The following is a 27,738-nucleotide window of genomic DNA, read 5'->3' as shown; positions in this document are numbered from 1 at the left end:
GCAGTCATGTGCTGTTTAGCAGTTTGTACTTTTCTGTTTCTACCCTGAATGTGATTTTGCTGTACTCTCAGCAGACAGCGTACCCTGACAGAAGAGACCGTGTGAGGGAAAATAGGCCTTTTCTCCTTCGAGCTTGGTCAGATGCGAGAGAACTGGGTAGGTCTATCTTTGTTTTTCTTGATATCCTTTCACACGTTTGCATCCATGTGAATCCACCCGCCGTTGGGGGTGAAGGCGCCCCTCCCTCATTGCTTGCTGGGCCCTCTCACCTGCTGTTCTCTGATGTGAGGGCCTTCACAGAGTCCCCATCTCTGCTGCCTCTGTGCTTGACGCTGGAGGACACGAAGTCACTGTTGAGGTTGAAAACCGAAGGCGCCTTCCTCACTGGAGAAGCACATGGCTCCCTCTGGTCAAGTTTAAGTGGTTGGAAGCTAATAAGCAGATCCTCCATCCCTTGGGATCCAGCTTTTCGTAAAGATCGCTGCCAAGTTCGAGCGCCCCTTGGGCTGAGACCTCAGAAGTCCTCATTAAGGTCATGTGCTAGAGCGCGTTGTGTACGTATCCTTCCCGGACTCAGGAAATGGGCCCGCAGAGACTCTTCCCACGTCTTCCTTTGAATGTTTTCAGCTGTTTGCTTCATTAACTTATTAGTTTTGGTGAAATAATGGCTTTCATTCTGATATTTTCATGTACATGTAATGTGTATATATATGTATGTATGTACATGCATATGTATATGTATACATCACATGTTTATGTATGGTAGAATATGTATCACTGTACTCTGCTCATGTCCACCTCCCTTATAATCCCCCGTGTCTCCATCTTACCTCCTTGCTGATTTTCTCTCCCTCAGTATGTCTTAATCTACTTTCAGGCTATACACATATGTTCATACACACATACACAGGTCATACATGCATACATGTACACGTATATTTGAAACTATATCCACATGAGAGGAGACATGACATTCTCTATGTGTACGAGTCTCTCTCTTTGTGCCTTCTTCCCCCATTATCCCTCTTTGTTCCTCCTTCCACACCGAGGCTAGACCCCTCCCTCTCCCCCCCTCCATAGCCCTCTATTTCCTTAAGCAAATATTTGAAGAGGACACATCTCAAATTGTACTAAAGTGGGATTGGTAATTTTTAAGAGTGTTTTTGAAACATACTTTTGTTGCTACAAAATATTTGCCCAATATATTCCTATTTATTTCCCCTAGAAACTCATCGTTTTAACTTTTTTTTTTTTTTTTTTTTTTTTTTTGAGCTGGGGACCAAACCCAGGGCCTTGTGCTTGCTAGGCAAGTGCTCTACCACTGAGCTAAATCCCCAACCCCTTAACTTTTTAATATCTGTTTTAGAGTTAATTTTTATTTAATATGAAGCTAAGCTGCGTTGGGTGTTTTTAATATGGTCATTTGATTACAATGATTATTTGTTGAAAAATTATACTCTCCCATTGGTTTGATCGGGAAACTTTGTCTCATAGTCACTGGTCACATATGAGGGGACATACAGGCGAACTCAACATGTTCCATGATCCACATGTCTATGTCTCTGCTAAACTTCTGTGATTTTCTAGTGACTCTTGAGACCTAGTGACAGGACTCCCCAGCCCTGTTCTTTTTCTAGTTGTGTGATTTTAGTTCATTTCCCACATAAAAGGGTAACACCAGTTTGTCAGTCTCTTGAAAAATAAATTCTTCTATGTAATACAGTGATTTGGCTCACAGAAAACTATGTGTTGTTTTCTATACCAATGGTTTCCTAAAGATCAACCAACGTTTTCCTGTAGCTAGGCAAAAGGTTTCCTGTAGCTAAATCAATGGTTTCCTGTAGATAAGCCAATGGTTTACTGAAGATAAACCAATAGTTTTCTGTAGATAAAGCAATGGTTTCCTATAGCTAAGCCAATGGTTTCCTAAAGATAAATCAATGTTTTCCTTTAGATAAACCAATGGTTTTTCATAGATAAGCCAATGATTTCCTGTAAATAACCCAATGGTTTCCTGTAGATAAGGGGTTTTCAAGTCTCTCTCTCTCTCTCTCTCTCTCTCTCTCTCTCTCTCTCTCTCTCTCTCTCTTTCACTTTTTAGGTTTCCTGTTTATGTTTTCAGGATATATGCATTAACTGCGACTTCCTATTTTAATTTTTATCTTATTTATCTTTTGAGGCAGAGTGTCACCGTTTAGACTTGGCTGGCCTGGAACTTGCCAAGTAGACCAGGCTGGCCTGAATTCCAGAGATTCTCCTGGTTCTGCTTCTCGGGTGCAGAGTAAAGGCATGTGGCACTACACCAGCTCAAATGATTTTATACTACTTTAAACTATCACTTGAGAAAGCACGGATTTCCACTTGTCCACCATTGTTGTATAACAAGATGATGGACTTTGAGTTTTGACTCACATCCCACCGCCCTCTGGAATAGTGGCTTCAGCTGCCACTTGACACAACCCAGAGTCACCTGGGAAGAGCAATCCTCAACAGAGGAATTGCCCAGATCAGAAAGAGATGTGAACGTGCTTGCACAACATTTTCCCAATTGCTCACAGATTTAGGTACTGTGGGAAATAGTAGTCCTAGGCAGATGGGCTGGTGCAAGCGGAGCAAGGCGGTTGATGGCAGATCTCGGTAGCTTCTGCTTCCTTCTCTGTTCCTTAGCTTCCTCTGATGATGGACTCTGACCTGCAAGATGTAAATATGCTTTCATCTCCAAATTTCTGTTGGCATGGTATTTATCACAGCAATAGAAACCAAACCAAGACACCCCCCTAACAACAGATTTAGATATTTGATAACGTTTCTGTCTGTTTCTTTCTTTGTGAAATTAAAAAAAAAAAATGTGTTATAGGAAGTCACATGGTCTACAGACAAGATGAATTTTTTTTTTTTTTGGTTCTTTTTTTCGGAGCTGGGGACCGAACCCAGGGCCTTGCGCTTCCTAGGCAAGCACTCTACCACTGAGCTAAATCCCCAACCCCGACAAGATGAATTTTAAATTGTTTTCTTTTCATCTTCTTTTGCCTTATTGCATGGGCTAATGTTTCTACTCAAGGTTGTGTAGGACATTACCTTGCCTTGGAGGCACATTTATACAGAGAGCAACATTTAGTATTCATCTTAGATACGTTTACCCCTGCGTTTTGATGCTGTTGTTTAGATGGTGTGTTGTATTTTCTTTTGCAGTGCTGGGAATTGAACCTAGAGCTTTAAGTGTGTTAGGCAAGCACTCTACCTCTGACCTATATTCCCAGCTCTAGCTCTATGTGTTTGATAAAAAGCTCTTTGTTAGGTCAAGGAGTCTTTTGATTTGGAGTGTATTGGGTATGTCTATAATTATTAATTTTCTCTTGTTACTTTTACTGCATCAGTGCCTACAGTCATAACAGCATCTATTACAATTGGTAAGTTTGGTAATTGACTAGTTCCTCTAATAATGGATACAGGTTCCATTTTTCTTTTCTTTAGTCCATATCAATGCTGCTGCTATTGGTGGTTGTGTGGTTTGATTTCTTATAACATTTACATTTTCAGTACTAAGATTATACTGACCTTGAGGTTTCTGATTCTTATGTAGATCAGTGACTCGACTGGCGCCTCTATAAAAACCTGGGCAAAAGAGAAAAAGAAGAGACATGTGAAGTGAAAGTGTTAGAAACACTGATCCTTGCTCCATAGTGAGAGTACTGGAGGAGACTCAGAGGAGTAAACCAAATGCTTTTGTTTTTGACCCCAAAGAGTCACATGTCAGCTTGGAGTCACATGTCAGCTTGGAGTCACATGTCAGCATGCCTATTTGGTACAAAACAGGGGTTCTCACAGTTTTCCAGATTTACATCCCAAATGCTGGCTCCTCCCAGTCCTCTCCTCTGCCTCTGAGAAGGTAGAGCCTCTCCCACCCTGTATCTCCCAACCTTAGTGCATCAAGTGTCTGCAGGATTAGGCGCATCCTCTCCCATGAGGCCAGACAAGGCAGCCCTGGACCAGCCCATGTATGCTCTTTGGTTGGTGGCTCAGTCTCTGGCAGCTCCCTGGTGTCAGATTGACTGGTACTGTTGGCCTTCCATCTCCTTGGAAGTTACCTTCTCCTTGAGGGACTTCAAGCTTTCCCCTAACTCTTCCATAGGGGTTTCCAACCTCCATCCAAAGTTTGTCTGTGAATATCTGCATTTATCTCAGTCAGCTGCTGGGTAGAGCCTCTCAGAGGGCTGCTATGCTAGGCTCCTAACTGCAAGCACCACAAAGCAACAGAAAGAGAGGTTCTCACACCTAATCATACTACATTGTCCCCTGAGTTCTTCATCATCTGGAGTTTTCAAGGTGATACAATGCTATGACCTATAGCATAGTCCCCATCCCAGATATCTGCCTGGGGCCTGATAGCCCCCATTTTTCTGACCTGCAGACTCTGTATTTTCCGCAACTTTTCAATCCTGAGATGAACTGAAAGCACCCAGGTAGAAAGGTGCCAAGCTGTTAGCTAGGGAACACAAGGGTCTGGTGTCTTCTACTATCTATACTTCTTGATGGAGTACATTTCTCAGACTGAAAGTGAGTCATAATGACTTATTTCTTGCAGTACCCCCCTGAACTCTCCTACAAAGACTATTGATAAAAGCCACTACAGCCTAAATGGCTGTAATCAAAGTATACTTCTGCCATTCCCTTGGAGTTCTGTTAGATCATCCAAACCACCCAGACCCACATTTTGGTAGGAAAACATTCCATGGATTCCTCTGAAGTAGAAGCTCCCCATGTACACAGTTGAGCTGATGAGTAGGGAACGCTGGTGATTACCAAGCTGTGGACTCTTCCCTCATGAAAAACTTCCTGGTTGCTTTAACTGGCCAAGCTAGATTCAAAGTTCTGAAATAATTGTAATTGTTGTTTTCTGATACTGCTTTTGGAGAGATTAGCTTCTGGAAATTTCTGGCCCACCATTCTGGCCCTGTAGCCATGTCTAGACTTTCATCTCTAGTCTATAGAACCTTTGACCATTCTGTAGTTTGGTTACAACCATGTTGTAATATGGTGTATTAAATCGGAACTTCAGTTATTATAAACAGCTCTCAAGCAAAAATTTTATGCAAATTTCCTTTGCTGTTGTTTGAAAATTAACTCTCTTTAATCAATCCTATGGTGTCTGCTTTGTTGAAATGAATATCTGGTTAATTTTTATAATGTTTAATCATATTTGATTAGATACAACTGAATTCATACTTGATTAAAGGCTGATGAACGTCTGGCATATACAATTTTCACTCATGATTTACAGCCCCAAATCAGAGTGTTAGCTGCTATACTCACCCTTAAAGATACATCTGGGATTCACTGTATCAGTAAAATAATTCTTCTGGGTCTCAGTCTCATTTAGATAGATAGATAGATAGATAGATAGATAGATAGATAGATAGATAGATAGACAGACAGATAGATAGTTAGATATAAACAGATGAAAGAGATAGAGAGATAGATAAATATATAATAGAGAAGTATCTGATAGAGTAAATAGATGATGGACACATGATAGAGGTAAACGGATGATAGATAGATAGATAGATAGATAGATAGATAGATAGATAGATAGACAGTAGATAGATGATAATAGATGGATAGATAGATGCAAATAGATGCTAGACAGACAGATACTGATAGATGATAGAGAGATTATAGATAAAAGATACATAGATAGGAGGGAGGGAGAGAGAGAGAGAGAGAGAGAGAGAGAGAGAATGGTTTGTGTACATGTGTCAGTCTCCAATTCCGAAGGATACACAGAATGATATAACATTAAGAGATGGCAGTGAGCTTCTTAGATCAACTGGGCATTTCTGATCTTACTTCTAAAATGTTATAGTTCTGGAATCTTGACAAAACTAACCTTCTCATAATTAGTTTTCTCGTGGTTTATTTCATGACCAGATTCCTAGGGCTTTAGATCAAGGAATTGGTCAGTGGTGTCACCACTATTAAGATGACAGTGGCCACCATGTCTTTTTCTAGGAGGATGAAGGGTACAAACAGATGGTCAGGTCACCTGTAAAAGAGATCACAGTGAGGTGAGACCCACATGTGGACAGGGCGTTCCTTATTCCTTGAATAGATGGGAACTTCAGTACATTGGAAAGGCATACGAAACAGTGATACATGTGAATGGTGTGATAAAGGTCAGCCCACCCACAGTGAAGGATGTGATGTCATTGATAAAGGTATCAGAACAAGAGAGCTTCAGGATAGGGTATGTGTAGGGGATTGGTTCTAATGCTTTGAATTAAACCAGTCCCCAAAAGTGGGCATTAGTATGTCCAAACGCTGAAAGTCCTTGTCCCCAGTTGGTTTTCAATCAATCAATAAAGAGACAATGACCAATGGCTGGGCAGGTAGATGGAGGCAGGACCTTTAGATTTGCTCAGGTTAGGGACTGGGAGAGAGAAATGAGGAGAATCATGATGATTTGGTAATTTAGAGGGAGACGAGATGGATCAGACTTAGAACTTGCAGAAGAAAAATCATCCAAAATATAGGCAGAAAGGAATGTGGTTCCTGGAAGGGCTGCCCAGAAGCATATTGGGCAGCAAAGACTAGGGGGCCACCCAGAAGGAGCCAGGGCAACAAAGATAAAAGATAGAATTAGGGGGTTAAGCCAGAATTACAGGAGAGAAATGTGTGCTAGTTGTGGGGAGAATTAGAACTGCCCAACCTTTGAGCTAGTCAAGAAATATTTAAAATTAACTGGTGTGTGTGTGTGTGTGTGTGTGTGTGTGTGTGTGTGTGTCTGTCTGTCTGTCTGTCTGTCTGTCTGTCTGTCTGTCTGTCTGAATCTAGATAGCTCTTGGGTGGGTGAGCACATGTGACCCATCTGGAGCACAAAGTGGTTTAGCTAAACTACCACAACAGGTATGGGTCACAGAAGAAGTGGTGCACTGCACTGTGGGAACAGAAGGTGAGTTGGACCATGAAGAGAGCTTGCGGGTTTGTGATGAACCATGTTATGGCCACCAGGAGGACACAGAGTCTGGGCCTCATCATCATGGTGTAGTGGAGTATGTGACAGATGGCCACATAGCAGTGATAGGATCACTAGGGCCACCACACTCAGGAGGAAGCCATCCATGTTGATGAATGTGATGAAGAAATAGATCTGGGCCATACACTCTGTGTAAGAGATGGTCTTGCTTCCCAACACGTGGTTCACCAGAGCCTTGGGGACGGTGACTGAGGAAAAGCAGATGTCAACACTGGAGAGGTTGGCCAAGAAGAAATACATGGGTGTGTGGAGTCGAGGGTCACAGCTGATGGCCAGGATGATGAGAAGGTTCCCACAGACACTGACCAAGTATATCCACAAGAACAGCCTGAAAATGACCTCTTCTTTCTCTGACTTTCCAGAGAGTCCCAGGAAGAGCCCGTGTCCCTTGGTGGACAAAGTGCAGCTGAATGTAAAAGGAAGATTTAATTGGCCAGGCTCCACGTACTACAGGGATTTTACTTAGAGTAGGGGATGTTGGAAACTAAGGTGGCCATCTCACACATGTTGGGGCAATGCTATGCCACTGAGCTGCACCCTCGGAGGCTAGGACAGTCCTATGGTGTTTATTTTGCTGATGCATAGCTGGTCAATCTCTATAATACTTATTCATATTTGACTGCATGAACTTATTCACATCTCATATTTAATGAACATCTAGTATGCACATTTCTCTCATGTACTCTTTTTTGATCCTCTGATAATTATAATATATAAAGAATTCAAGGAGAGGCCCTAGAGGTGGAGACAGAGGGTCAGAAGTGAATGGTGTTTCCCGGTCATGGATCCCATAATACTCAGACAATGTAGAATAGCTAAGGCTTCTGTTTAGTTCTTCCCCATTCTTTCCTCCAAATTTTCATTATCTATCATTTATAGATGAACTGAGAGCCACTCACTGCATCTTCTCAGGTCCTCTATATCAAAGTCTGAAAGTTAGAAATAGCTTCATTTAACAGAGGGAAACCCCCAAAACAAAAGCACGTAGGCATGTCTCTCAGGGATCTCATCGGTTCCTCCAGCTGAGGACAACACTGTTTGTGCAACTCAGATTGGTTCAGGTTCCTTTTAATTGCTCCCTGCACTTGGTACTTCAAGGCTGTGAAGGACCAGCCTGATAGTCTATCCCCAAGCTTGTAACACAGCATCAGAATGTGCTTGTGGACCACAGAACGGTTGTCACTGTGCAGAATAGAAAAACAAACTCAGAAAAACTACATTGCATGTCCAGATTCAGGTAACACCAGACTGTTCTCATCCTGAGGTGCTCTGTGTCCAGGGTGCATATGTACCTCTGATGAGGAGTTATAAGGAGTCAGCCCTGGTGGCCCTCAAAGTTGGCAACTTGATCCACATTGCCCCATCCTCAAGGGGCATCCTCAAGTCTACTCAGAGACTTCTTCGTCTAAATAAAGTAAGAAAATGAGTTAGATGTGGCACTCAGTTCTACATTTGGAAGGAAGATGGGAAATTTATAGGAAGCATGTGCTTGTGGGAACATCTATGCTGTTGAGATAGTGGCATTTTAACTTCCGCAGGCCCTCTCACTGGCTGCTTTCTTCTGCAGTCGGATGCCTTTATAGAGTCCTTGTCCCTGTTGACTCCCTGTTTAAGCCTGGATGATGAAAAGTCACAGCTCAACCTTAGAGCTGAGGTTTTTTCTCACTGGAGAAGACTCTAGTAAGACATGGGGGCTTTCTCGGGTCAGTTAGAAGAATGGCAGCCAATAAATAGAGCCTCCCTCTCTCTCTCCCTCCCTCCCTGGGGACGGTGAATAGCCCTTAAGCCTTCAGGATTAAGGTTCGATTTACTAATTTATACTAAGAGAGTAATGACTAAAAACAGAAAGCCAATTCTGCGCTTTAATCTCTGTAACAGTTCATCTATCCCTGACACAGAAAACCAGAAGCTTCTAGAGAAGTGAAGAAGATTTTTACATTTCACTGTGGGTTTTCCCAGGAAACACAAAAGGCCGAACTGGCAATTCCCTTGTAAATACTTTCTTAAAACTATAAAACATGTTAAGATTTGTTTCATTTTAATCTGTATGTGTATGCGTGTTTTGTCTGCATAGATACCTATGCGCCATGTCCCTGGTCATCAGTAGGGCCAGAAGACGGCATTGGATGCTGTGCTACTGGTACTGGAGTCATAGATGATTGTAAGTGGCCATGTGGGTGCTGCGAGCCAACTTGGGTCTCCTGCAAGCGCTCCATGCTCTTAACTGCTCAGCCATCTCTCCAGCCCTAGTAGAGCATGTCCTTCCCTTGGCGTTGGCATCTTTAAGCCCTATTTTATAGCCTTATGATATACGCTGGATTCCTTTCTAATTAGAGTCTTCATATGATCAAATCATTTTTTAAAGTAATTTTCTTAAAAAATGAATGACAATGGAAATTTAGCACCCCCTCTACAAAATATCCAAGAAACAAGGAGAGTGAAGATTCGTGTTCTCAACCATGAGGCTAGTCGTCATCAAAATCCACCTTTCCTTCCACTAACTGAGGAGGGCAGGGAAGCTCTGTGGGAGGTGGCAGGGGGATTCAGACCAGAAAATGGGGATGAAGTGCTCGTTGCAGGAGTTCTGCTGTGGATTTTGGCAGGTCACAGGTCCTGGTGCAGTAGAAAGGTAAGGCCCAAGATTCTGACCCCAAGCTGCTGTGTGCTGCTGTTTTATGGATCATATTGTGAGCATTAAGACCCTAAGACCTGGACTGGAGAGATGGCTCAGTGGTTAAGAGCACTGACTGCTCTTCCAGAGGTCCTGAGTTCAAACCCTAGCAACCACATGGTGGCTCACAACCATCTGTAATGGGATCTGATGCCCTCTTCTGTTGTGTCTGACAGCTACAGTGTACTTATGTATAATAAAATAAATAAATCTTAAAAAAAAAAAAACAAAAACCTAAGACCTGGGGCCTATGAGATGGCTCAGTGGATCAGGTCATTTCCCTGAGACTCATATGTTGTGGGGGGAAGAACCCACCCACCACAAATCATCCTCTGGCCTCTATCTATGCACACACTCTATGTATGCACACACATATACATAATAATGATAACAAGTTAATTAATCTTCAAAGTGGACCTTGATGGCTATCCTGTTCTAAATAGTCTTGATAGTTTTAAGGGATGTGTCCTTAGAGTTAGTCTGACCTTGGGTATTAGGTTGTCTGTCCTATGATGACAGTGAAGTAGTAAGGGATTGGTTTGTGTGTGTGTGTGTGTGTGTGTGTGTGTGTGTGTGTGTGTGTGTGTGTCCTGAGAAACCAGGACTTTATGGAGGGGGTGGGAATCATATAGTGGAGATGGAAAGTCCTGGTTATCAAAGAGTCCCCTGGTTTCATTGTGTCTTGGAGGATCCTAATGACTGTCCTAAGATGTTGGCTTGCCTTTAAAAGTGCATATCCTAAGGATACCAGAACAGACTTCCACAGTCAAAACCACCTCAAGGGACAGCACGAGGGGCACCAGCTTTTCCTGACCTCTCAGAGAGGCTGTCAGTGATTCTTGAAGAATCACAATGGCAGAGTCTGAGAACCTGAATTTATTTCAAGGTGAGACCTGAGTCTCAGTTGGACACACTTGGAACCAAGATGCTCTGGAGGATCTAGGTCACCTTGCCAGGTCATGATACCTTCAGGGTTCTGGATGAGTGATGAGGTATTGGTTGAATGAGGAAATCAGAGAGACTTGCGAATTCTGATGTCTGCTTGCTGGTGAGGCCACTCATTCAGGGCTGAGTCAATCAAGGGGTGGGCTTGGGTCAGGGAAGGGCCAGCTGCCGTGGGATCCTAAACCAGGTTTTATGGAGGGTGTAGGTGGGGTTCACCTAGTAGTGTTTGAAGGTTCTCTGGCTTCGGTGTGTCCTAGAGGGTCCTACTGTCCTAGAAGTATCAAGGTATCCAAGAAGACCCGCATGCACTTGTGATTTTTCTACCCTCGAAGTTTCCTGGGAGTGAGTCTTTTCAGTATCGCTCACTCGTATGCTGGGGTGTCATGCCTTGTTCCTACCACCCCCACCCATGTCCTTCTCTCTACTCCCTCTCCCTACAGTGAGGTTCAGAGGAGAGGTGTCTCAGTAGGAATGTCTTTTTCCCTTGGTCCCCTGCCTGCTCCCAGAAGGGAGATTTAACAGGACAAAAGAATCTGGTCCCCTGGGAATATGAGCTCTTGGCCTCAGCCCCTGGACCCTCTGACAGAGCCACCTTCTCTCATCTGACTTGTGATCCTCCCCCAAGCCTGGGGGCTCTGGTGACCAAGAAGTGATTGGACGGGCTAATGGGGCCAGGAGGAGGTCTCTTCTCTGAGACTAAGGGAGAAAGAAAGGTAGCGTGAGAAAGTAGATAACTAAGAGAAAGCAGAACAGCATCAGGCAGTAGAGACAGAAAGAAAACTGGGCAAAGCCAAGAGGGGGGGAAATGAGATGTCATTTCAGAGAAAGGATGGAGAGTTAGGAAAAGGGGGAAACCGTGAGTAAACAGGTATCTAGCTTACTACACACACACACACACACACACACACACACACACACACACACACACACGGCAAGGGAGAGACTCAGAAAGAGCTAGAAAGTAGAAACAGGGAAGAAGAGAGAACAGAAGACAAGACAGGATAGACAGAAGCAGTGAAAGACTGCAGGGAGTCGCAGACTAGAGGACAGCACACTAGACCATCTTTGGCTTGGGTGGCTGGCCATGGAAGCTCAAAGAAGGAGCCAGCAGGAAAAGCAAACAAAGGGCCCTGTCTGTGGCCGATCCCTGCCTGAGTCACAGGCGGCCTCTGGGACTCTGATCTCCACAGTAGGTGAGTGAATCTCCAGGATGGGCTTGTGTCCCTGAGGGAGCAGCAGACGTGGGTCCCAAAGCTGCATTGGCTTTGGGGAATGGTTTGTACCTCAGAAGGTTGACAGGTGGGACGAAGAATTGAAGCTTTGGGGACCTTAGGAAGTGAGACAGCAGAAACCCTTTGCTTTACAGGTGGAGAAGTGAGGCCCTGTCTGAGGGAACTGTGGAAAGGCACAGGCTCAGCACTAGGGTAGCAGGAAGGCTGAAGCCTTATGCTTGCCCAAGGGCCCTCCTCCTTAGAGGGAGCTGGAGGGACTGGGGTTTTCCTCCTGGGAGGGCTGTTCAGTACTTGTCTGAAGACACTGGGTGCAGAGCGGGGAGCCACACCTTTGGTTTCCTCTGGGGATGGTGTCTCTACTCCGGACCCCTCCTTTCCTTGGCACCCACCTTCCCAGGTGTCTCCTCTTCCCTCCCTGTTCTCTCTGCCCTGGTGGCTCTTAGACTAATTAATGTGAGGCTTAGGGAGCTTTTGGGGAAGAGAGGCAAACCTTTCCCACGAGCTCAAGTTCCTGCAGGCTGGTGGCAGGGCCAGGGCAGAGGTAAGAGACAAGTCAAGAAGTTCATCCCAGAGTGGAGAATGTGTCTGCATATAAGGGGGAAGGGGAGGGGGAGGGAAAACTTCGTCCTCCTGAGAGGGGCCAGGGTGGGGAGGTGTTGTGTGGAGAAGGAGAGACATAAGAGGAGGTGCATAGGAAATTAAAAACTGTGTGCGGCAACCAGAGAAGTCCTTAGTAGACAGCAAAGAGAATCTCAAAGCGTGTCCCGTGAGTCATACGTGCCCGAAGGTAAAGCACACACCTGGGGGGCCAGTAGCCAGAGCAGCGGTAAAGGCAGAAGGCAGAAGCTGTGATTTTGAAAGCTAAAACAGTTTAGCTCGTGCCAACGTGAGTCCCACGGGGAAGCAACATCTCAGGAACGAAGCAGAACACAGGGGACCTGCAACAGTGGTGCAAGGATGGGCTGGGTGGTCCCGTTAGTAAGGGGGTCTCCCTCCATTTCCCTCTCTCCATAGACAGGAGCCCTGAGACTTCTAAGAGACTCTCTGGTACAGGGCTGGGGAGACCCAAGCTTTGCCCACAGAGGGGCCGTCCCCACTCCCGGCGTCGCCACCGCACCACCTTCAACCCAGCACAGCTGGGACAGCTGGAGTCAGCCTTTGGGAGGAACCAGTATCCTGACATCTGGGTTCGAGAGGGGCTTGCCCAAGACACTGGCCTCAGCGAAGCCAGAATCCAGGTGATGATGCCCTAAGGTACTCGGGAAAGAAACATTGTCTAGCTGCTTGGGGGCACTGTCTGGGCATAACCATGGGACTTTTAACCCTGACAAGGGATATTCACCAGAATATAGGATTCATTCACCAGTCAACATACTCTCCAGTGCACCTGGCCCCAGCTCTAAGCTCATCTACCTTGACGGTTCCTGGATGTAGGTCTGGAGAGGTGTATACTTCAGGGGTGAAGATCTCACACATACAAAGCCTTGGGTCCAACCCTCCAGCACCACACAAACAAAAGTAAAGTCAAGACCCACACCCCAGCCTCTAATACCGTCACAAACTCCAGCAAACAGGCAACCCCAGCTATTCACACATGTGCTTTCTTGCCTCTGGCCAGTCTTACATTTCCATAAGCCTCATATTCCTGAAGTCTCAGCCTAGAGTTAGGTGGCCTGAACTACAAACTCTTTCTTAAACCTTCCCTGTCCAGTAACACTTTCCCAGTCTTTACCTCTCAGCCCGCTTTAAAGGCACTGCCTACTGTCATGGCGTCTCATTTGGAAGCTGCCATTTCAGACTCAGAGTAATCGGAGCTGGGAGAGTCAGATGGAGGCTGGAAGTATGGGTGAGGCTTCTAGGTCCTCAGAAGCCCTGACCCGGACAAACCTCAGGGAGAGCTACCCTGTCCTTGGGGACACTGCCACCCATGAGGGACAGACGTGCTGATGCGTCTTCTCTTGCCTCTCCTCAGGTCTGGTTCCAGAACCGCAGGGCTAAGCAACGGAAGCAAGAGCGGTCACTACTCCAGCCAACAGCCCATCTGTCTCCGGCCACCTTCTCTGGCTTCTTGTCAGAGTCCTCTCCTTACCCCTACACCTATACAACACCACCTCCACCCGTACCCTGCTTCCCTCACCCCTACAACCACGCTCTCCCCTCCCAGCCCTGTACGGGTGCCTCACTCACTCTTCCTGCCCAGCCTGAGGACTGGTACCCCACCTTGCACCCAACCCACACTGGTCATCTGCCCTGTCCCCCACCCCCACCCATGTTTTCCCTCAGCCTGGAGACACCAAAGTCCTGGAACTGAGCGGTGCCGTCACCCTTTCGCCTTAACCCTCTTGAAACACAAGAAATTGGGGTTTCTCTTTTCCTCCTAGGGTTGAAGTTAGAAACATGGCAGGGCGGGGCGGGAGGGATGGGGTGGTGCTCAGTTCAAGATTGGAAATGGAAAAAAGGTGGGGGGAGAGTTCGACGAGTTGTCCACGGGGTGAGGAGCCGAGAGACTATGAGGGGGTTAACTGGTAGGAGATACAGGCTAAAAAGCACAGAGAGGACCTGAGGGCAGTGGAGATAGGGCCACGGAGAACATACAGCAGGGAATGTGCATAGATTATGCAAATAATATGCAAATGCCCGAACGGTCCTGTCTCTGGGTCTCTGAAAAAAAGAGCCTAGAATCAATCGCACACAGACGCTGAGCGGTGACTCCTCTAGTCCTGAGACCACCGAAAATATTAGCTTCAGCACATCTTTGGTGGGTTTTTTTTTTTTGTTTTGTTTCGTGTTTATCATTCTTGGCAATTAAGGACGACACTTTTGCTCATCTTTAAATGTTCCTTTATTTCTAGTGAGAGATAAAACTTGGGGGCTTATTAAAAGTTTATTTTCTCTCTCTGTAGCCTGAGTTAGGTGTATCTGTGGGTCCATGCAGCCGTCTTTCACTAAGAGAAGGCCGAGCGTGCGGCTGTGTGTGTGGAGACTGCTTTTGATGGTTTCTTCCTTGTTTTCTGCCTTTTCCACCAAGGGTTCCCTAAGAAAGCTAAACCCCAACCCACTAGGCGTTTCTTGTATGTAAAGACTTAACTTTTGTTTTAGAGCTCTAGAATCGCGTCCATTTTGTAGAACTAGTACAATTTAGAAGGGTCGTTTGGTTTGTTTTTCTGTGTTCCATGTTTGGCAGAAGAACCCAGCTGATGAACTCGTTGCTTTCAGTGGCTTCTCCGATGTTCTCTTCATCATTTGGATATTATAAAGCATCGTAAAAATGTTACGCCTTGAGTTACTGAAATTTAATTGACTATGTGTAGTTAAATAGTTCTGTGTTTGTCTCCCCTCCCCTCCACCTTTACCCCAATCCGCTAACGAGTTATTCCTGTACCATGGTGTAACCTTGCCCTTAGCTTTGTAAAGTCATATGTTTTCATTCACCAGGTTCTTGTGGGTACAGGGACAGCTTTGGGTCACCAAGGCCTTCCTCTGTTCTGGTACCAGAACCCAATGACCAACAACTGCATTGTGAGGATGCTGGGTAACTTTAAAAGGTTTCTTACCCCCAAAACAAGGTGCCTCCTGTTGTTTCTTTCCGACTTCTGTGACTCTCAGCAAGGTTTGCTGTTTGGTTTCATTTTACCTTATTCAGACACAGGCTCACTATGTGCTGCAGGCTGGCCTTGAATTTGCTATGCAGCCCAGACAGGCCTTGAACTCTCGGTCTTCCCGTCTCGGTCTCCTGAGTGCTGGTGTTACAATCATGCACACACATATCCCAACCAAAAAGCTCTTTCTCTGTCTAAGGAAGGCATACCTTAAAAGTACTTTATACAGGTATACTTGTTCTTTGTAACTCAAATGGGGATTTTTACATATTCCTGATATATGTGTGATTCTCGATTTAAAATGCCTCCTATAGAGAAGTTTCTTTTTAAGAAAATCTTCAATTTGTCATATCGTAGGCCTTAAAATATGAAAAGAATTATTTTAAAATTAGCAAATGATCCTGGCATCATACATTATAGTCTACTCACATAGAGGGAAAATATCAACTCTGTACAGAAGAATAGCAAGTCCCAGTAAAGGAAGGAGACCCAGGATGTGCACACAGAGGAACGCTGACCTCTGTGGGGCAAATCTATTTATAAATCAGTCCTAAGACTTTTTGAACATGGAAACCATTTAGAAAAGTTGCCTAACAGTGATCTTGGCCATGAAAAATGCTAGTCGTCACAGGTAAATGTGTCGTTTATTTACAATCATCAAAATTGTGAGTATGCACACAGCTGTCCTTTCCTTTCTGAAAATAAAGATGAGGCACCACATATGCTAACTCCTTTCACGTGGACGACTTTCAGTGAATTGTGTCCACCGTTGCTCTCGTTGCTAGCGTGTGGCCTCTCAGCCATTCCTGAAACGCGCAAGAAAGAGGCAGAGTTGAGTTGGTGTTCTGTTCTATTGTTTGAGCGGCACAAATGCCACTGTGTGTTCTGTTGTTGTCCCCCCCCCCACATGGGTCATTGTTAAGGAAAAATGTTTGATTAAAAATAAAATGATGATTCTCAGATAGAAGCGCAAACAAACAAACAAGAAAACAAAAAACCAGATTTTCCTGGACTCGGAATTAAAATGACAGCAATTAAGGGATCAAAGATTAAGTGATAATGATTAAGTAATTAACTGGGCCAATTCAAAAAGAGACACATTATGAGGGGTGAAACTGCCCTTTATATGTTGGGAAGAACTGCCCACTGAAGTTCCAGGGACAGTATTTACATGTTAATATGAGTAACTTTTGCATCACTACTCACTGGGTTGTAAGCTAAAGACTTCAGAGACTCCACGGAATGAAAATCAAACAGCCCAGAAAGGTCCTGAGGCACATTTTTGCACTAAAGCATTTTTCCCTGCATTTCCTCTGCTGCAGGACTTTCTGTCCCTGCCATGGCTGTTCCATTGCTGCACAGAGGGCTATGTGCACTTAAAACTGTAAGGCAGGAGAGGAGGAAAGGTGACGTAAAACAAATCATAGTGCATAGCACCACCCGACTTACCAACAGCGTACTTTAGGGTAGCTTTAGTTTCAACAACAAACCAAACAGAATACTACAATAAAACTGGTACCAATTTTCATATATGTTCAAATAAACTACTTATGATGCCCCTTAATGTGGATTAAAAAAAATAAGAGTAAGTCCATCCCAGCATAGTGGTCAGGGTAGACATCAGTCAAGTGGGGAATAAAAGCAAGATCGATGAAGCAGTCTGTTCATTGGAAAAATAATAGAAAACCAAAAACCCTTAGACGAACTAACCAAAGGATAGGGAAACATCATTCCAAATTAAGGGAACTAGAGATAAAGAAGAGATATCACATGGCACACCAATGAAATGCGATGAATTGTTGGAGAATATTTGAAAACCTGTTCCAAAAGATCTGGAAAATCTAGAAGAGATGGGTCAATTCGCAGATACATGGAACGCACCAAAATTAAATAGACTCCAAACAGCTTAACAGATCTGCAGCGAGACTGGACCTACCACAGCCTCCCAGTGACAAGGCCAGGCCTCAGCGTCAGAGTCTACCAGACCCCCAAAGAAGAGAAATGCCAATCTGACTGGAGAGTGTGGTGTCTCCGTGGACTTCTCGGTGGCCAACGATGTTGAGCACTAAGAAGTATTTGTGAGCCACTTGTATTTCTTCTGAGAATTTCGTACCAGTGAGAAAGAACCAAGAGAAGATAGGAAGGGGCGGTAAGCAGTAGGTGGAAGTAAAGAACAATCACATTTGTGTATGAAAATGTCAGAATAAAACATTGTTTTTATGCCACTAAAAAAAAAAGTTTTAAATGCAAGTACGGTGAGAATTTTGGTTTGTTTTAAAAACACAGAAATAGGAACGTGCTTTCATTTTGATCCCAGATGTGGGGGCGTGGGCCTGCTTCGGATTGTCCACAGCAGCTGACTATGATTTGTCTCATGCTCTAGCAGGGGTGTGATTTTGCCAGCTGCAGATAGCTTCTGTGATCGTGTGATGTTTGTAATTCTGGGGACTCTTGGGAGGGTATATAAGTGCTAGGGCCTGGAGTGGTGGGGTTGTTATGGTTGGTGGGTTGGTGGTCGATGGTTGGTTGGCTGTTCTTGGCTGCTGTTGTTTGCTGTGGTCACTGCTTGCTAAGTAGTCATGCACAAAGAAGAGAGGAGGAGGAGGAGGAAGAGGAGGAGGAAGAGGAAGAGGAGGAAGAAGAGGAGGAGGAAGAGAAAGTGGATATCCTGACAGAGAAGATCAAACTTGCCCCAAGTCACTCAATGCCCCCATCAACAGGAAGTCGTTTAACAATAGCATTACCCCTCCCGTTCTTTTTTCTCTAACATACAGTGTTAGGAGGGTTGAAACGGTAGAAAAGGGGGGGAGGGTGGAGGAGGGTGAAAGAAAAAACTCACAAAATAGCAAAAAGACAGATACATGCAAATTAAAAAAGAATTATGAGAAACCAATCCAGGGGTTCGGATTTGGCTCCCTGGTTAAGAACACTTTGCTACTCTTGCAAGAGGACCTGGGTTTAGTTCCCAGAACCCAGGTTATGTAGCTTACAACAGCCTACAACTCTTAACTGTAGGGGATACGACATCCTCCTCATGGCCTCCTTATGCAGCATGTGCACACATTCATAAATAAAAAAGTAAGCCTTTAAATAGCTGTTTTTCAAACAAACCCACTGCTTTGATTACAAGAGTCAATTTTTAAATGTGTTGAACAAATGACCATGTAGACAGTAAGACTTGTCAGTGTGGAACCCAGAGGATGCCTAGAAACATAGGGACATCTTGAAGTAGGTCGGCAAGCCAGAAGTCCTGGGGAATGTTTCATCCAATGTGTAGTGACCTACCTTCCCTCCAGATACAGCACCCTTTAGGAAAGTTGAAGAAGCAGTTCAGGTTAATCTCAATAGGCAAATGCAAGGACAAAGTTTAGTGTACCTATCTTTACTCAAGATTTTTAAAATGTCTTAGATTCTTTTTTAAGATTTTGTTTTTATTTTATGAGTTTTTGGAAGACTCTGGGCACCCTTAGAGCAGAGCAAGGTAAAGAAGAGGAGATTATGGGGTTTCCTTGCATACATTAAGCTGACCCCCAAAAAGGCTTGGGTCTCTCCAACTCTTCGATAAGCCAGAGATTGGAGTCATTCGACAATGATTTTTAAAGGTATCTGCAACTGTCCAATTTTGGCAAAAATCCTGTTAACATGGTTGAGCCAGTATCCTATCTGGTATTCCTAATTAGCCTCTGCTCCTCCAAGTGATAGCTGACGCAAGCCATACGAGAACGTTTAGGTCCCTTTACCCAGAATCCCCTCTTACCCCTTCTGTTTTCCCTTAGTCCTCTGCTCGTCCCACTATAAATTCCAACCTTCCTTCCTGTGAGCTTAGCTCCAATTCACACCGAAGTCCCCTTTCTTCTAGTGTAAAATACCCTGAATTAAATGTTTCTCTGCTTTTACTACTCGGCTCTGTCTTTAACAAAGCGATCGCACGTGCCGGGCTCGCACTCGACAGTTCCACACTCCGCTGTACTAGCGGATCTTAGAAAGGCACTTCTTTGTTGCAGAGGAAGAAAACCGGCATGCAGGGGTAGAGTGGGGGGGGGGGGGTAGACTCCGCCCTACCTGGGTCAAATGGGGCAGAAAAAAACGCACAGGGTTATGCAGCTGTTCTCGGGGCTTCCAGAGAGTCAGTTAACGGCTACCTCTATAACAGGCCCTGAGGACCCTGAGTGTCAGAGCTGCGTTGGCAGTAACAGTTCCTGTGGCTTTGCCTTACAACCCTGGGCATTAAGGAGGGGTGTGACCAGAGCTTCCACCTGGATGACACCCACCAACGATCCTAATGCCAAACCAGGTCTGCCAGACATTCGCTTGCCTGAAATTTCTAAAGTTTTTGAAGTCTCCATCTGAGATTTATTTTTTCTCTGGGAATAGTTGGTTTTGAAAATCATAAAAGAAACAAGGAAAAATATCAGCAGAGGCTTGTCACCAGACTAGGTATGCAAGGTGATTTTTCCCAGAAGAGAGTTCTAAGGGTGGGAAGAGGTCGGGGAGAGGTGCTTTCTGACGGCAGAGGAACAAGGAAGGCTTGAATCCATAACTCTTAAGTCTCCTCCTGAGAGGGACAGTTTTGTTTTGTTTTTTAACTTTTTTTAATTTTTATTTTTGATAGTCTGATTCACCCTTTCAACTTTTCTTGAGGACTGCAGATACAGGTTAATTTCCACAAGAAGCCAGACCTCTCTTACTGTCTTAAAGAGACCTCAAGGATGTTTGCTCATGGGCTTTTATAGAGGAGGTATTGGTGCTGTTGTGAATGATCAAAGGACTCTGGAACTAGATTCCTGGGATCCCGGCTAACACGGGCAGTGCTGAGGGTCCTACAGCGATAAAAATGTCCTCTGTGACTCTAAGGCTGTGTACCCTTCACTTTATCCTGCGGGGTTTCCTGGACATGTATCGATGCTCTGGGGCTGAGCTCTGGGGCTAATCGGTCTTCCTCCATAAAAACACAGAAATGACCCACAAAGCCTAATTGCAGAAGAGAATGCAGGGTCATTTTATCTTTAAGGAATGCTTGACTTTCTGGAAAACTACAGAGCTGGGGGGAAGGGGGGACTTTGTTCTCCTGTAATAGGCCTGAGGGGCACAGGCTGGAACTGTGCATCCTCAATTCTTCTTTGTGCCCCAGGGAGGAGAAGTGACTGCTCTGAGGCCCCGCCCTGTGGCTTTAATCTGCAGCACCATTGCCCCCAGCCATCACAGTCACCTTCCTGACTTGGAGGTAAGTCAGCGACAGTGTCTCTCTCCCCGGTCCACTGGATGCTGGGCAATGAACCCAGACTGACTGCACCCCGTCTGCCCTCTCACCCTTGCTTTGGACCAGGACTAATCCGGAGAGAATTTTTGGGCGCTGCCTCGGATCCCAAGGATAGAGGCAGAACTTTTTCCCCGCTGCATGCACGGGCCCACACAGTCCCCGGAGTCACCCATGATGGTCTCCAACGCCACCAGATTCCTCCTAATCCAGCTCGATACCCAAACTCAGTCTGGAACTTCATGAGCACATGAACCAAGAGACTGCTGCTACTAACTACCGCCAAAGGCTTGGGGGCAAGGACGGGAATAGAAGGGGTAGTCGAGGAAAGACATCGTCACAAGTGGAGAGCCCATCATTGCAGCTCACAGGGCACTGCCATGAAGAAAACCAAAGCGCAGACCTTCCGGTCCTCAGGCTCCCAAGGCAGGAGAGGCTTCCGGACTGCTGGGACGCCCCTCCCTTTGGCTTATGTTTGGAATGCTGTGCTGCGGCCTCCCTGCAGAATCTTCATCGCTCTTCAGACTCTCTCTCCCAGGCTCTCTTCACCCACACCACAGAGGAAAAAAAGTCAGTACACAGAACTGCTCCCCCATCCCTGCTGTACCACGTGAAGCCACCCGGGCTCGCAGGAAGCCAACCTCATGTGCCCTCTGGTTTATGGACCTTTCTGAGAGCTTCCACGGTGAAGCTCTATACTTCATTACTCCCCACCCTTCCTTCCAGCGGAAGCAGAGACTCTGGATTCGCTAGCCTAAGGCCAATGAGCAATTTCCTCAGTAAGCGAATGGCGGGAGAGTGCATACCATTCCCTCAGCCTGGTGGAAGATGCCTCATTTAGATTCTCAAATACATGGGGCTTAATTCAAGAGGTGGGGGGATACCCCAGTCGTGCAGTTTAGTTTTAAAGACTTGTGTGGGTGTGTGCATCCAGGCGTAGGAAGGTGCACATGTATAAGTAGTTGGCGCACATCTGTGCACAGGCGGAGAGGCTGGAAGAGGGTGCAGGCTGTCCTCCTCCACTATTTTCTGCCTGTTCCTCTGAGGCAGAGCAAGTCACAGTCATACTCCTGTCTCTGGCACACTCCCAGTGGAGTTTCAGACCTGCAGGGCTACACAGTTTCTTATGCAGATGCTGAAATGAAAAAAAAAAAAATCTAGTCCTTGTGATTGGCATTGAGTGTTCTTAGCTAGGGAGGCATCGTCCAGCCTATTGTATCTGAGGAGAGGGGTTCATGTCTAGCCTCAGACTAGCTAAAGATGAGCCTCCTGGCTTCTCCCTCCCAGTGCTCAAGTGACAGGTTTGTGTCACCACACCCTGTTTTTACAGTACCGGGTACTGACCCAAGGGCATGTTACTAGGTTACACACCAAGCCTCACCATCTGGTTTATACTGGCTGTGCGGGCCTTGCCCAGAGCCAAATACCAGGCAGCAGAAGTTGCCTATTCAACCCTAACCAACCAGTGAAGTCATATATTTTGCGAATGACCTACATGGTCAGATTTTTCTTACTTAAATGTTGAAATTTTGTCTTCATTTCTCTGTAAGACACAGGAAAATGTCACAGTTAACATGACACAACAGTCACCTAGGAAAAGGAAACATCAACTGAAGAATTGCCTTGATTGGACTAGCCCGTGGCCATGTCTGTGAGGCATTTTCATAGTTATTCATTGGGGTAAAGAGGGTCTAGCCCACTGTGGGTGGCTCCATTCCTTAGAAAGTGGTCCAAGAAGGTGGTCTTGAGCTGTATAAGGGAGCTGAGCAGAAGGGGAGGGGGTCCTGCTTTGAGTTCCTTGGCTTTTCCTCTGTTGTCGATTTTACTCTGTAAAGGCAAATCAAACCTTTCTTGCCCAAATGTTTGTTCTGGTCAGTGTTTTTATTACAGCAACAAGAAACCAATCCAGGGCAAATGGTCTTAGACCAGGCTATATGCCAGCCCCTCAATGGCATGTAACAGACCTTCAGAGAGCTATTAGCTTCTTTGAGTTTCCCAGGTTTCAGGGGGCCCTCCACTGGATCTAGGAGTTCTCTGCAGAACTAGTTGATGACAGGATCCTGGTTATTAGTTTCACTGTCACCTAGGCACAGCCTAGAGCCATCCTGAAGGATTGCCCAGATCAGTCTCACCTAAAGCCATACACATGACAGATGATCTTTATTGGTGAGTGATGTGGGATGGTCCAACCCATTGTTGGCTGCACCAACATTAAGCTGATTAGGCCTCAGGCTAGCACAGTGATATCTGGGGCACAGAAAGTATAGGGTTTTCTAACCTGACAAGCCTGGGCATTTGCAGCTAACACTCCTAGCTCTTCTTTCTGGTCCAGGAGCAAGAGGAGTGAGTATATGCTAACTATCGAAGATCCCAGGAAGCAGAGCCTGACCTACAGAAAAGAGTAGACAACACTGTCCTCTGGTGGCCACTGTGAGAACTGCATCAGAGGGCACTAAAGTCCTTAGCTTAGACTTCTACTGAGAAATCTAACTGTAGACCACACAACCAGCCGAGGGGCAAATATCCTACATTAACCTAGATGTGACTAATAAGTAAAACATGGCATAATTATCATTTGTATGAATGAAACAATCGCACTGTAGAAGGAGCAACTCATGTACAAAGACTCTTGAGGAAGGAGTCAGATAGACCTGACCACTCTAACAGATCTCTCAGCAGGATCTGAACGCTTGGAGCAGGACCCGATTCCTACCATGTCAAAATTCTCTATTGTGTGACTTTTCCTGGAGAAGTATGAACCAATGTGTACCACTGGATATAACAAACCAAAGAAATAGTTCTAACCAAGTCTGGCCAAGCAAGCCAGTGAGTTTACAGGGTATCTAAGTGAAGTAGGGGTGACTCAGAGGCAGAAAGAAAGTCCAGCTTGGTGTGGATGAGGCCTCATGAGTGTAGCAGCAGGGGGAGCTCCCTGTACAATTTGCTGAAGAATCACCTCTCCCCAACAGCTGTCCGCTGCTTCTCAAGGCACTTGTGAATCCTTCAACATTAAGCTTGTGTTTCATTAGCTCCCTTAGCCTTGAAAGTTTCCTTAACTTCTTATGAACCCGCTCCTCTCCCTGAAGGAAGAACATAACATTCTAACCTTAACTCCCCGCCCCCCATTCCCCACCCCGCCCCGCCCCATTCAAGCCTTGAAGGAGGTGAGGTCTGCTTGTTTTCCTCCATCTACGACTGAGCTTCGGGCCACTGTTCCACATGTATCACTTGGAACACAAATAGGTTTTGAGTCTCTGCAGCATACCACCCATGACAAAAGGCTTCACTCCAGGACTGGAGTTGACAGTAAGATTTACAGGTATGAACACAAATATGCAGAAGGGAGATGGGCGTGTACAACCCATCCATTTAACAAGACAGCTGCTTCCTCCTCATCCATGGCCTTTTTGGTATCAAAAATGAATGAGCTTCCAGGGAGTGGTCCTTAATCCAAACAGAAAGCAGGTGTGCCAACAACAGCAACGCCACTACCTCAGGAGCAGGCGATTTCTGCCTGGTGTGTCGGTAGTGCAGTAAGTCAAGCAGGACCGTCCGCCAACAATTCTCCCCGAGAACCTTGCATAATGTCTTCTACGGCTACAAAAGTCGTCCAGCAGGGAGGAAACGTTCTGCTTTGTCTCAGCCTGATTTCTCAGCATCCTGAAACCAAAGTCTATCGTGTCTTTAGCAATAGAAGCTACCATCTAGTTTTGGCACGCAACCAACCATAGTAATAGGCTTTATAGTTTACGGTCAAGAGATTATAGGGGGTATTCTGGGGGTGGTGGCACATGCTTTTAATCCCCACACTCTTAAGGACTAAACAGGTCCCTGAGATTGATACTGTCCTCATCTCCATAGTGAGTTCCAATCCAGCCAAGGGTTACATAGTGAGACTCTGTCTCTATTAAAAAAAAAAAAATATGTAGGGAAATGAGTCCTAGCATCAGGATCTTCAATAATTATGACTCCTGGGTGCCTTCCTTTAAACTCCCAAACTGTCAACTTTGTTGTTTAAGATGCTTCTCCAAAGTCATAAAGCCCTCAAAGGTTAGCATTATACAAAGAAAATTCATTGCAGAAGATGGGTAAAATCCCGGAAGGTCCCAGCACTGTCTATTCTAAGCAATCACAATTGTTCTTAGCTATGGGGTGGGGGTGGGAGATGTTAGCAAGTGCTAATACACAGGACCATATCACACCTACCAATTGTTTCATCGGAAGAGCAATGTTGTGCACAGTGAAATATTTGTGAGACACTGGTCTAGCCCTCTATAACACACATTTCCTGAAGCCATTCAGTGTCATCATCCTGGGGTGTGGCTGCTGCTCTTGCGGGGCCATTGAACACCTTCCCATCTCTGAGACTTCGTAAGGAATTTGCACTGCTCTGCCTGAGGAAGGTCAGAGTAGGCAATGCTTTCCTGGTTTGCTTTCTTTCACTGGTAAACACCACGACCAAGAGCAACTTGGGGAGAGAGAGTTTGCCTTAGACATCCTGATCAGAGCCACCACTTAGGGAAGCCAAGGCCTGGCGACAGGAACTGAGGCAGAGATTGTGGAGGAGTCCGGCTTACTCCACACTGCTTGCTCAGCCTGCTTCTTACACAGCCCAGGACCACCGGCCCAGGGATGGCGCTGCTCACAGAGGCCAGCCCAGCCACGTCATCAACCAAGAAAATGCCCCAAGGTTTGTCTACAGGCCAGTCCACTGAGGCATTGTCTCAGCTGAGGCTCCCTCTTCCCAGATGACCACTAACTTGTGTCTAGTTGAAAAACAAAAACAAAACAAAACAATAACTGAAAAGAGGGCCATGCCATTCCCTGACAAGGCTGCCTCTGGAGCTGGGTCTCCTGTTGTGATAGGTTCCAGACCTTTGCCCGTCTATCAACTGTACTGTCTGGGAAAGGGCCTTAGACCAAATGACAAATCCCTGCCCACATCTCCAGTATTCTTATAGGAAGTGTACACTGCACACTCTCAGACAGAGGTTTTCAGTCATCCAATGCTAAGACCCTTTAACACAGTTTCTCATAGTGTGGTGACCCCCAACCATAACATTATATTCATCACTACCTCATAACTGTAATTTTGCTGCCATTATGAATCAGTCATAATGTAAATATCTTTGCCTTCTGATGATCTGCAGCAACTTCTGTGCAAGGGTCATTTGACCCCCTTCCTGGTAGACAGCATTTCATTTTCCTATTCATTTCCCTACCTGGGAACTCTAATGACACAAACTTTACATTTGCCTGTGAGTGACCCTGGAAGGCCGCTCTGGCTGTTTTTCCCGTATTTTATCCTCTCTCGATTGCTTTAGCTCATTTTCTTTAAAAAAAAAAAATTATACCTTAGTCCACCCTCCACATCTCCCAAAGTCTCTCCCACCTCATAACGATCATCTCACCGCAGAACACAGCAAAGCCACTGCAGCCCCTCACATGAGACCCACAGCCCTGGTGGAGTCCATCTTAACTCTCCTGCAAACAGTGTCCTTCCTAACCCAGTGAACTGGGCACCAGACACCACTTCTCTCAGAGCCTTAACTCAGCACAGCTGACCTTCTATGGTACTCCAGTCCCTGATACCCATGGGTATGTCAGCAGGAAATAGCCGGCGTTCCTCATGCCCCATGTAAGCCTACTTCCCATCAGGAACTGATTTCCCTTGCCTTGCCTCCGGTTACGTGGGCTTTGTCTAAAGGAGGGATGGGTAGTGGGGCATTGCTCGGATTTTCCACCCATGGCGATTCTCCTAAGCTTCGTAAGTGTTACAGAGAAGTTGAAGCGAAAATCCATTGCTTCAAGACTAGTTAAAGTGTCCTTCCGGGTGTTCAACAACCAAAACTTGGAGGCTTGAACCAATGACCGTTAAGGATCTTTAAAAATAATTTTAAAAGCCCATCTTTTTTGTCCCTTGCCCTCCAAGTCACCTTCAGAGAGGCCATGGAGATTGTCAGTGCACTACCTGCAAGGAGGAGGGGCATCATCAAAGGCGGAAACATTCCCTATGCTCCAATGGAAGACACAGGGTCAGAAAAATCCTGACTACTTCACATGGCACAGTGGTAGAGGAAAAATTAAAGGAGCAATGGGGCAAGCCCTAAGACCCTAAAAGCAACACCCCCAAAAACCCTGGAGTGGTTTTAAATCCTTAAAGATTACTTTTTTGGCACCTAGCTGGTTTTAAGGACCCAATGGTAAAGTATAACAAGAATAACAAGAAATGGCATTAGAAAACCAAACTCTACCAGATCTTGGTAAACAGCTCATACCGACCAAGAGTAGCCAGGAACCCTGATGCTCCTTTAGCCCCACAAAAACATCCAAGCGATCAGCTGCATATAAGTTTCATTTATTTTTAAATTATGTGCATATGTGGGGGTGTCTGTGAGTGTAGGTGCCCACGGGGTTCAGAGAAGGGCATTGAATCCCCTGGAGCTGGAGTTACAGTGGCTGTGAGGTACCATGTGGGTCCCGGGAACTGAACTCAGGCACTCCTCAAGAGCAGCACACATCCTGAACTACCGAGTCTTCTTTCCAGCCTGTATTTCAGCCTGTTTACAAGAGGCTTTATCCGGTCTTATCAGGTACACTGACAGGTGTCGACCTCCAAAACATCTGCTAACCTTGTTTACTGCTCCGGACCCTACTTTCTGGAAAGCACACAAAACCTCCAGGAGATTGCTACTGGAGCAGTGAATCGGTTCTCGGCAAGAGGAACGCTGACATATGAGTGCTGTGTCCCAAATGGGATGTACGTGTCACCCCTCCTCCTAAGCCTCAGAGAACATCTGGGAGGAGCCAGAGCTTTGGTAAGGACTTTGCCAGGCAGTGCCTTCTGGAGTTGACGCAGCCGTTGGGATCAGAGCAGCTGTGACAGCTGTGACACAAGACCCACCTGGTCAGTCAGCGTTACAGCAGGGCAGGGAGAACAGCTGTGAGAGCCTACACAAGACCCACCTGGTCAGTCAGCATTACAGCAGGGCAGGGAGAGG

At 45.7% G+C, this 27,738-nt stretch overlaps 1 protein-coding gene, 2 long non-coding RNA genes and 1 pseudogene across 3 annotated transcripts; 2 read left to right on the top strand and 2 right to left on the bottom strand.

Moving 5' to 3' along the window:
* On the bottom strand, nt 6,892-7,447 carry Or1ad1b-ps1 (olfactory receptor family 1 subfamily AD member 1B, pseudogene 1; annotated as a pseudogene).
* On the top strand, nt 11,731-14,206 carry Prop1 (PROP paired-like homeobox 1). The gene is given in 3 exon segments (NM_153627.2): nt 11,731-11,842; nt 12,896-13,119; nt 13,854-14,206. Coding segments are annotated over 3 exon segments (672 nt in total). The 5' UTR covers nt 11,731-11,733; the 3' UTR covers nt 14,193-14,206.
* A 1,901-nt stretch (nt 14,207-16,107) lies between these two features.
* Nucleotides 16,108-19,543, bottom strand: LOC148002851 (uncharacterized). Its single transcript, XR_015631569.1, has 3 exons — nt 19,238-19,543; nt 16,687-16,862; nt 16,108-16,286 (listed from the first exon to the last, which is right to left on the bottom strand). It is a non-coding gene; the product is annotated as an uncharacterized LOC148002851 (long non-coding RNA).
* Nucleotides 19,544-19,575: 32 nt separating this feature from the next.
* Nucleotides 19,576-22,597, top strand: LOC148002850 (uncharacterized). Its single transcript, XR_015631570.1, has 2 exons — nt 19,576-19,917; nt 20,612-22,597. It is a non-coding gene; the product is annotated as an uncharacterized LOC148002850 (long non-coding RNA).
* The last annotated feature ends 5,141 nt before the right edge of the window (nt 22,598-27,738 follow it).

This window comes from Rattus norvegicus, chromosome 10 (assembly GCF_021556685.1).
Source record: "Rattus norvegicus strain SHRSP/BbbUtx chromosome 10, alternate assembly SHRSP_T2T, whole genome shotgun sequence".
In the NCBI taxonomy this organism is placed as follows: Eukaryota; Metazoa; Chordata; class Mammalia; order Rodentia; family Muridae; genus Rattus; species Rattus norvegicus.
The sequence above is the reverse complement of the archived record's forward strand: the minus strand, read 5'-3'. Positions and strand labels throughout refer to the sequence as shown.